Genomic DNA, 10,303 nt, shown 5'->3' with positions numbered 1-10,303 from the left:
GACGTTGGTACAAAGGCCCCGTCAGGAGCTGACTTGAGTCTAAGAATGGAAACAGAGAAGCTTGATGGCAGCGGGAGTCCCAAGGCCTGGCCATTAACTGGCAGCCCAGGAGGGTGGACATGTGAATTCAGCCTGGCGACAGCTGGGAACAGAGGAATGAGGAGTCCAGGGGTGGCTTTAAGGTGCTGCTCTGCAGAGACAGGGGCCCCGACAGAGAGCTTGAGAGAGCCAAACGGGGGCCCAGGGGAGCCTGCCGAGATGGATTCTGACTTGAGCCTGGCATTGCCATGTCCCAGTATTGGGGCAGTGGAGGATGCCCAGGTGCTGCGTGCCTGTGACTAACGAAGGCTGCCTAGGGTCGCTGCAGACACTCCCTGTCTGAGCTCAGTTGGACTTGCTGCAGAGTCAGGGGGCTGGAGCCTGAAAGCTCCTGTTCGGAGCTGTGGGGTTGCATGTCCCACCCCAGAAACAATGTGGGCGCCTGGGGTCTGGCACACTAATGAGGTCACTCCCAGGGCCTGTATGAAGGCCAGGGCCTAGCCCAGACCCTGAGGAGCTATGACAGAAGGGATACGTGTGCAGCCGTGTGCCAGGATTGCCCTCATGTCTCTGCCCAAACTTCTCCTGCCCTCAGTGCTGTGGATGGGGGGTTTGGGAAGGGTGGTGTGGGGGTGATATGGGGACTGGGGGCACTATTGGGGGCAGCTGGGGCTTGGGAGGGGCAGCATTGGAGGTAGGGGCAGTGGGGGGTGATATGGGGCTGGGAGGGGTGGTAATGGGGCAGTGGGGTTAATATGGGGGCTGGGGTGGTATAGGGGAAGTGGGGTGATATGGGGCTGGAGTGGTATTGAGGGTGCTACAGGGGCTGGGAGGGGTTGGGGGCAGTATTGGGGCAGTGGAGGGTGATATGGTGCTGAGGCAGCATGGTGGGCTGGGGGTGGTATTGGGGCAGGGGTGATAAAGGGCTGGAAGAGAGAATGATGGAGTGACACGAGGCTGGGGGTAGTGGAGGCTGGGGTGGTATTGGGGCAATGGGAGGGTGATACAGGGCTGGCGGGCAGTATGGGGGCACTGGGGGTGATATGGGGCTGGGAGGTGGTAGTGGGGATGACATGGGTCTAGGGGGTTGGTATTGGGAGCAATGGGGGTGATACGTGGCTGGGGCGGTATTGGGGCAGTGGGGTGATACAGGGCAGGGGCAGTATTGGGGCAGTGGGGTGACAGGGCCGGGAGCAGTGGGGGTGACACGGGACTGGGGGCGGTATTGGGGCAGTGGGGTGATACAGGGCAGGGGCAGTATTGGGGCAGTGGGGGTGATACAGGGCAGGGGCAGTATTGGGGGCAGTGGGGTGACAGGGCAGGGAGGTAGTGGGGTTGGGGGCAGTGTCAGGGCAATGGGGTTATACGGGCTGGGGGCGGTATTGGAGGCAGTGGGGGGTGACACGGGACTGGGGGGGGCATTGCGGCGGGGTCACCGTCGGCTCACTCTGCCCCGCCCGCCTGTCGGGCTCCGCGTGACCCCGCCGGGCCGTCACAGGGCGGGGCCGACCTCGTTGATTCAGGACGGGGCGGTCTGCTGTCTGATTGGTCCTCACTCGTTATTCCCGCCCCCCCTAACCAATCCCGGCCGCGGCGGCGAAGGGGCATTTTTGCTCCGAGGGTGAGAGTGGCCGGACGGTGGGGACGGGAAGGAGGGGGCGGTGTGGGGTGGAGGTTGTGGGGCGCTGGGGCTGGGAGCGGTCGGGGTGTGGTAATGGGGGCTGGCTGAGGCTGGGGTGGTTGGGGTGAGGGGGCTGGGGGTGGTGGGGCTGAGGCGGGAGGTGGAGGGTTGTGGGGGCTGAGGCTGGGGGTGGTTGGGGTGAGGGTAATGGGGGCTGGGGTGGTGGGGGCTGAGGCGGGAGGTGGAGGTTGTGGGGGCTGAGGCTGGGGGTGGTTGGGGGTGGCAGGTGGCTGGGAGCGGTCGGGGTGAGGGTAATGGGGGGCTGGGGGTGGTGGGGGGCTGAGGCGGGAGGTGGAGGGTTGTGGGGGGCTGAGGCTGGCGGCAGTGCAGCGCGTGTCATGGGTCCCGTCCTACGTGTGGCTCTGTCCCATGTTGCTGGCCCCCTGGGTGGGGTCTAGCCCCAGAGACCCCAGGTTCAGGGGGAGCAGCTGATCCCAGTGTGGGGGCACGGCCAGCCCCTCTCCACGCTGACCCCTCTCCTCTTCCCCAGGCTGCTGAATGCAGAGGACGGTGGCTGTTGTCGGTGGTGGGATCAGTGGCCTCACCGCCTGCTACCACCTGGCCAGGAGCCCCAATGCTCCCAAGGTGAGACCTCCCCAGGGGCTGCCTGCGCAGGGCACTAACGTGGCGGGTCGCTGACCCTGGGGCCGCCCCACAGCTCTGGGGCCTTTCTGTGGAGACCATGGACAGCGCCAGGGCTGCCCTGCCTTCCAGGGCAGAGAGGAGCCCCTTCCCTACAGCCTTCCAGCTCTTGGCCTCTGTGCTGGAAGTGCCAGTGGGGGTATATGGTACCAGGTGTGGGGCTGGCTTGTGCAGCATTCAATGACCCTGGGATCACAGCTGCCCCACCCAGCTAGGGCATTGAGTTCAGGCCTGTGTGTGGCCCCTGATCCCTTCTGTGAGGCTCAGCCACCTGGCTGTGGGGCAGGTCCTGGGGCTCTTCCCCCACCTCTTGGTGCCAGGCTCTGCAGCGCTGAAGCACCAGTAGGGAGATGGTGCAATCCAGTGCTGACCGTGCTGCTTCATGCCTGGAAGTGGCTTCCACAGGCCACAGCCCAGGGCTTGGGGGAAGCTGGATTGGGCTGGGCTCCGGGGCAGTTAGGCTGCGTGTACCGGGAGCCTTGGTGTTATGAGGGGCTGGCTCAGCGACCGTCTCCTGCGAGAACTGGGGTGACTGCAGCCCTGCCCTGATGGACTCCCCGCTCCCCACAGATAATCCTGCTGGAGGGTAGCGGCCGCCTGGGGGGCTGGCTCCATTCCACTCGAACTGAGGACGGGGCCGTATTTGAGCATGGCCCCAGGGGGATCCGACCTGCCGGGACCGTGGGGAAGAACACTCTGCTCATGGTAGGTGGGCAGAGCCTGCAGAATGGGGGAGGGGGGCAGGCCCCAGCTGGGGGATGAGGGACAGACCTGGAGTGTTGGCTCTGCAGCCAGGTGGGATCTGTCCAGCTGGGCTGATCTCCTGATGGAGGCGCTAGGAGCCCCCATGCAGGGGCAGGCCCCAGAACTGCCTCCTGGTGGCTGTTGGGACCTTGCAATCGCTTGCACGCCAGCTGGGTGCTCTTGATGCCAGTAGCAGGGTCTACCCCTGCTGAAAGGCTGGTACTCCTCTGCCCCTGGCTGGAATGGCCTTGGCGAGGAAGCAGACATGCCAGCGCACTACAGAGCTGGGGGAGGGCAGGCAATGGCTTAGAGGAATCCGTGGGGCACGGTCAAAGGGTGGGAACATCTGGCAGCTCTGGGGCGGTTTGGGTGGAGTCAGTGAAATGGCTGTGTGCATTTGGGCAGAGCCTGCTGACTTTGGTCTGTCCTGCCTCATCTCAGTCAGGGCCAGGGGGTCTGGCATGACTAGGGCCCCCCTCAGCTAGGAGTAGGGAGTCAGTGGGACAGCAGGGGCCCCCAATTTTGGTCATGGCCTCTTGGTGCTGCTCTAATACCCAGTAACATGAGCAGTCAGTGTCTGGCCTGCTTCTCTCTCCCTAGATCTCTGAACTTGGCCTGGATGCAGATGTGCTTCCGGTGCCTGGCGACCACCCGGCTTCTAAGAACCGCTACCTGTATGTGAGCGGGGCACTGCACAGGCTGCCATCTGGCATTGGGTATGTCTCCCGTGGCGGCTGCTGCCATCCCAGCAGCTAGTGACTGTGCCCGGGGGTGATGGGTCTGGGGATGGGGACAGGGAAGGTTCCCAGCTGCACTGCCTCTGCTCACTTCGCTCGCCATGCCCCAGCCTGGTAACCCCTCTGTGTTTGTTGGCAGCGGTGTTCTGCGGACAGTGCCGCCCTTCACCAGACCCCTACTCTGGAGTGGGCTGCATGAGCTGGCAGCCCCCCGGGGCACCCAGCCGGATGAGACCATCCACAGCTTTGTGAGCCGCCGCTTCGGAAAGGAGGTATGAGCCCAGCCTGTGCAGGGAGGGGAGCCTAGGAGGGGTGAGTGTGGGCTCTGTGCACAGGGCAGGGGGAGGCAGCTTTGTGCGCAGGGCACTGGGAGAGATTTAGTGCAGGGGAGGAGCTGGGGCTGGGCCCCAGGGCGTGGTGGCAGCAGCTCTGCCTATCTTCATCCTGCAGCGGGTGAGGGAAGGGAGCCAGGCGTGGCCTTCTCGGATGGGCCCCAGGCAGCCTGTGATCTGTGCTGCACTGTCATGGGGTTTTGCCTCAAGCCCTGTTGCTCAGGGCCACTGGAGACCCAAGACAATTTCCATAAGAGCCAGGGTGTGAACCCAGGTGTCCTGAGGCCGTTCTGCCAGGCTCTCCTAGTGCCCTGAGCGCAGCCAGACGCATGCAGGATTCTGCATTTCCCATTCCAAACTGCCACGCAGTGTCGCTGTGCAGTGGAACAGCTGCCACTTCCTGCATTGCCATGACAGGTTTCTCTGTTGGTATCTCAGTGGGGCAGGGCCTGGTGGTGAAGCAGGGGAGACTGGAAGTCAGGGCTCCTGGATTCTATTCCCGGCTCTGCCACAGACACAGTGTGCCTCCAGGCATGGCTCTTCCTCACTCTGTGACTCAGTTTCCCCATCTGTTCATGCCTGACACCCTGGTGGTGGGGAGCCTAGTTGCCACGGTGCTCTGGAGCCCGAGGGTGGGAAGGTGCTAGAGGAGGTGAGGGGTGAACAGGCTGCCAGCAGGGCTGGAGGGTCAGAGCACCACTGAGAAATGGCAGAGAGGGAACTTGCTGGGAGTCCTATGAATGGAGAGAGGGGCTGCTTCAACCAGTATGAACGGCAGAGCAGGCGGCTCCTGCCCCCAGCATGGGGAGTCCTCCTGCCCCATGCTTGATGGTGAGAGAAACCTGCTGCGGGGGGGGTGTTCCCCCCTGTGGGGCGAGCATGGTCTGACTGTAGGCCTGGCACTGGCCTCTCTTCAGCAGCTGGGGGTGTGGGAGCTGTGCGTGGTGTGGGGGTGTGTCGGGGTAGAGGCCTGTGGTCTGACTGCAGGCCTGGGGCTGGCCTCTCCAGTCTCTGTGCTCAGTGCTGGTGGGGAGTGAGCCTGGCCTGGTGCAGGGGCTCTGGGGGCTGCCTGGCAGCCTCGTCTGCCCAGTCCTGGTGGGAGAAAGGGCAGGTGGACCCAGGGTTGTCCCTGGTCACTCCAGGGTTTGTGGAGCCAGCTGGGGGGATGGAGAGCAGCACTCCGATCCAGGGTGGTCTCTGCCCCTTCACACAGCTGTCCCCTGGGGGATGCAAGAGCTGCCCTCACTGGCTGTTCAGCTCACCCAGAGCCCCACTGGGAAGATCCCTTCTCTCTTGCCTGTGTCCAGGGCTGGGGTGGGGCCTGCCTGATCCTCTCCCCTTGGTTCCCTAGCTGGCTGACATCGCCATTGACAGCCTGTGCCGGGGGGTGTTTGCTGGAGACTGCCGGGCCCTGAGCATGCGCTCCTGCTTCCCTGCGCTGTTCGAGGCTGAGCAGAGGCGGCGCTCCGTCATCCTGGGGATGGCCCTGGGCGGAGGTGAGAGTCGGCCGCGCAGCCTCCTGCAAAGGGGCTCTGGGGGCGATGGAGCCGCTGGGCCAGGGATAGGCTGCACCTGTGCTCTAGAAGAGCGTGATACAGAAGGGCTTTCCACAGGGACAGGAGCATGTGCCTGAGTCAGGACCCTGCTCCATCATTGGCTGGCTGTGCAGTCTCCTCCCCTGGCTCCCAGGGCCAGCTCTGATCTCAGGGAGCCCTTCCCATTGGTGGCAGCTCAGTTGGGTCAGGGCAGCGGGATAGAGCTGGGAAGTGGGGAGATTGGCGGGTTCCTGGGGGATCTGCCGTGTGGGTGAGTTGCTAGTCTGCTCTCTGCTCCTAGGGAAGGGCCCCGCCCTGGACTCGGCGCTGAGCCGCAGGGCTCGCGACGAGCGCTGGAGCCAATGGTCGCTGCGTGGTGGCATGGAGACACTGCCCGAGGCCCTGCAGGACTTCCTGAGACGGCGTGGGGTTGAAATGCACTGCCATGCCCGGCTGCAGCACCTGGAGAGAACAGCAGCTGAGTGCTGGCAGGTGGGAGGCAGCAGGGTGCGTCCTCTTGCACCCCTTCGGCGTCCCCAGGGCTCTGCTGGGACATGGAGGGGAGGGGAGCTGGGCTCCAAAGGGTTAAACTGAAACCAAGCCTCCACTTTTTGCTGCATTTTCTGGTCAAACACTTCACCGTTGCCCAATTCAGGTGCGAACATGAGTGGTCAGAGCAGGGGGCGGTGGGAGCCAGGACTCCTGGGTTCTACCCCAGCTTGGCCACTTGTCTTCCTGCTGGGGTGAGTCACCTGTCTGCACTGTGGGGCAGGCTTGCCAGCAGGTGGGCCGAGGTCTCTGCTCTGACTGTGCCTTTCCCATCTAGATCACCCTGGAGGATGGCAGCGTGAGAGCAGACCATGTGATCAGTGCCATCCCAGCCAGAGGTAGGGGTGGTGCTGTGCTGAGGGGAGCCCCTCTGCTCTGATGGGGATCCGTGCCCAGTGTGGTCCCATGTGGCTGTGGAGCCATCTAGGCACTCAGGAATTGTGGGGGTTGGGACTCAGTCTCTGCTTGTCCAGCAGAGACCCCGCGTGGGTCTGAGCCCATTTGGTAGCTGGGCGCTGCATCCCACTCAGGGAACCCTCCCCTCTGTGCAGGAGTGTGGGCTAGTGGTGAGAGTGGCGGACTCCTGGGTTTTCTCCCTGGCTGTGGTTTGGAGCAGGCGTTCTGGCTCTGCGCAGAGGGGGAGAGGGGTGTGGAGCCCCCAGCTGCTCTGTGCTGAGGTGTCTCTGTTTCCAGCTCTGGCGGTGCTGCTCCCCGGCTGGGCCGAGCCGCTGGCCCAGGAGCTGCGCAGCATCGAGGCTGTGTCGGTGGGTGTGGTGAACCTGCAGTACAACGGTGCCACGCTGCCCATCACGGTGAGACTGGGGCACCCCCGCCTGCCACCATAAACCCCTGCAGCCCCCGTCCCCGAGCACCCAGCATTACATGGGGCTGAGTGGGAAGGGAGAACTCCCCAGACTACAGCCCTAGCCTCATGTCATGGGAGGGCCTGGGAGCTGTGGGGAGCTCCCAGCAAGTCGTGTGCGGAGCTGGCTCCCGGAGCTCGGGGTGAGGGCAGGGTGTCCATCCGTCTGCCCATCCAGCTCCTGTCTCCCAGGGGGAAGTGGGGCAGACCCTAGGGGGTAATAGGTGTTTCCTTGTCTCTGTCCCAGGGGTTCGGGCACCTGGTGCCCTCGTTCGAAGACAGCTCCCTGCTGGGCATTGTCTACGACTCGGTCGCCTTCCCGGAGCAGAATGGCAGCCGTGGCCCTTCCGTCCGGCTCACGGTGAGCCCACCACCCTGCTCCCTCCAGGGAGGCGTGCTGGTGGCAGAGGGGGCTGGGTGTGGATGTGCACAGGTCCAGCCATGGGCCCCGGCAGCCTGACCTCTGGTCACAGGGTGAACAGGCGACGACTTTCTGATTTTCCCTGCTTCCCCCAAGGCCCCACCCCTGCCCTCGCTCCTCCCTCAGTGCCTCCTGCCCACTGCTGACCTGGCTGTTCAGCGGCAGGCAGGTGGCACTGGGAGGGAGGGGGAGGAGCTGATTGGCAGGGCCCGCTGGTGAGTGCTGAGCACCCACTTTTTTTTTTTCTTCTTTCTGTGGGTGCTCCAGCCCTAGACTATCCATGACAAGGGGGCTGGTTCCACCACAGCACAGGGCAGACAGCTATGGCATCTGGCCCAGGATCCCCAGCATCCTGCTGGCGCCTCCCATGGGCTGAAGGTTGGCCTGGTCTGGCACCAGCTCAGCCGTCCTCAGTGTGGGGCAGGGGATCCTGGTTTGGGGCCAGGCCTGGTCCTCTGGGGCCCTGTTTAAAATAGACTTTAAGGTCAGAAGGGACCATTATGATCATCGCAGGCCCCAGAATCTCACCCACCCACTCCTGTAACAAACCCCTGACATACGTCTGAGCTATTGAAGTCCTCAACTTGTGGTTTAAAGACTTCAAGCTGCAGAGAATCCTCCAGCAAGGGACCCGTGCCCCACGCTGCAGAGGAAGGCGAAAAACCTCCAGGGCCTCTGCCAATCTGCCCTGGAGGAAAATTCTCTGTAGTAACTCAGATCCCACCCTATCTGGTGTCCCATCACGGGCCATTGGGCATATTTACCGCTAATAGTCAAAGATCAATTAATTGTCAAAATTAGGCTATCCCATCATACCTTGCCCTCCATAAATTTATCAAGCTTAGGCCTTGGCTACGCTTGTGAGTTACAGCGCAATAAAGCCTCGCAGAGCGCTGTACCTCACTCCCCGTCCACACTGGCAAGGCACATACAGCGCTGCTGGTACCCCACCTCCTCGAGAGGAGTAACGTTTGCTGTGCCTTGATTACAACTCCAGGTGTCAGTGTGAAGGAGGAGTTAACTTACTGCGCTGTGGTAATCCCCTTATCAAGTGGCCACTCTTCTCATTGTTGTGATGGGCTGCAGGAATGCAGAAGTGCCCTTTCAAAGCTCCATCAGAGAGAAAAAGCAAACATTTTGCTGTTGCTTTGAGTGAGTGAGTGAGAAGCAGGGGGGTCTGAACTTACAGGGCAGCGTGCTGTCCCCCCCACCCCTTTTGAAAAGCACGTTGCAGGCACGTTGCAGCCACTTGAATGCTGGGAGAGCTGCCCATAATGCACTGCTCCCAATGCAGCTGCAAATGGGGCCAGGCCAATGCGCTGGCAGCTGGCAGTGTGGACAGACGGCAGCGCTTCCCCTACTCAGCTGTATGAAGGCGGGTTTAACTCACACTGCTGTACAGCTGCAAGTGTAGCCATGCCCTTAGTCTTGAAACCAGTTTAGGGTAGGGAGGGGGGAGATCCTGGTTTGCTGGAGCCGTTACCCCTCCCCCTGCAGTTCAGAGGAGTCCTCTTGGCCCCCAGACGAGATCCTGCTCCCCTCCTGAGTGGTTGTTTCGCTGCCTGCAGGTGATGCTGGGAGGTGCATGGTTCGAACAGGGCTTTGGGGACCCAGACACGGTGCCACAGGCCGTGCTGCTGAGCCGTGCCAAGGAGGCAGTGAGGGCACACCTGGGCATTGTGGCCGAGCCCTCCTGCACAATCGTCAAAGTGCTCAAGGTAGGTGGGTTGGGGGTGGGCAGCACTGGGAACCATTCAGGCCAAACCAGCCCTCACCCTGTCTCTGGTCCTTCCACAGGCCTGCATCCCCCAGTACATGCTCGGCCACTGGCAGAGGAGAGGTAAGGCTGGCAGAGCCCTTGGTGCCCTCTCACATCTATGGCATCAGGCTGCCCCTCGCATGTTATCCCCTCTGCAGTATCATAGAATCTCAGGGTTGGAAGGGACCTCAGGAGATCTAGTCCAACCCCCTGCTCAAAGCGGGACCAATCCCCAGACAGATTTTTACCCCAGATCCCAAAATGGCCTCCTCAAGGATTGAACTCACAACCCTGGGCCAATGCTCCAACCACTGAGCTATTCGCCCCAAGTCAAGCCTGGGGGTGGGGTCCTGGGCTGGGCAATGGGCCACACAACCACACACTCCCAGGTGGGATTTCTCAGCATAGCCAGGGGAGCTCCATCCCATGTGCTGAGGGTGGTAAAGACCCCTCTAGCCTCACTCCCTCTGTCCCCCTGGCAGAGACCATGAGCCGTTACCTGGAGCAGGAAGGATTACCGCTGAGCCTGATCGGGGCCTCCTACCAGGGTGTCTCTGTGAACGACTGTATCTACAGTGCCAAGCTGGCAGTCACCCGGCTCCTGGACTAGGCCTGCTGATCTGCCACCGGCCACCCATCTCTTGAACTAACTCTGTTTCGAGCGGGGAACAGTGGAGCCCCCTGCCAGGCAATGGGCTCTCACAGTGCGAGGAGAGGCTGCCTCCTCTGAGGGCACTGGGGGCTGGATTCCTACCCAAGGTGGGAGGGGGCTGGGGGCCCCCTTGTGATAGAGGGACATCCCCAGAAGCAGTGAGAGAAGGTGAGGGTGGAGGCTGGGGCGCTGACTCTCAGCAGCTGTAGGCTGCAGCCTGGGTTCTTCCCAGCAGTGGTCAGGTACCAGCCCAAGAGAGGGGCTGGGCTGGGCTTGTCTCACCCAGACCCTCCCTTTCCCACCCCCAAGGCTCCCCCCCAACCAGCCCTTGGCCAAGCCCCTCCCTGGCT

At 62.5% G+C, this 10,303-nt stretch overlaps 1 protein-coding gene across 1 annotated transcript; it reads left to right on the top strand.

The window, feature by feature from the left end:
* The first annotated feature begins 2,050 nt into the window (after positions 1 to 2,050).
* On the top strand, positions 2,051 to 9,911 carry PPOX (protoporphyrinogen oxidase). Its single transcript, XM_039513241.1, has 12 exons — positions 2,051 to 2,305; positions 2,933 to 3,067; positions 3,707 to 3,822; positions 3,983 to 4,115; positions 5,527 to 5,671; positions 6,012 to 6,202; positions 6,537 to 6,597; positions 6,953 to 7,071; positions 7,369 to 7,482; positions 9,111 to 9,260; positions 9,340 to 9,533; positions 9,758 to 9,911. Exons 1-12 carry the CDS (start codon positions 2,219 to 2,221, stop codon positions 9,909 to 9,911), a joined length of 1,599 nt encoding a protein of 532 aa, XP_039369175.1. The 5' UTR covers positions 2,051 to 2,218.
* The last annotated feature ends 392 nt before the right edge of the window (positions 9,912 to 10,303 follow it).

Source organism: Mauremys reevesii, linkage group 24, assembly GCF_016161935.1.
Source record: "Mauremys reevesii isolate NIE-2019 linkage group 24, ASM1616193v1, whole genome shotgun sequence".
Lineage (NCBI taxonomy): Eukaryota > Metazoa > Chordata > Testudines > Geoemydidae > Mauremys > Mauremys reevesii.
The sequence above is the reverse complement of the archived record's forward strand: the minus strand, read 5'-3'. Positions and strand labels throughout refer to the sequence as shown.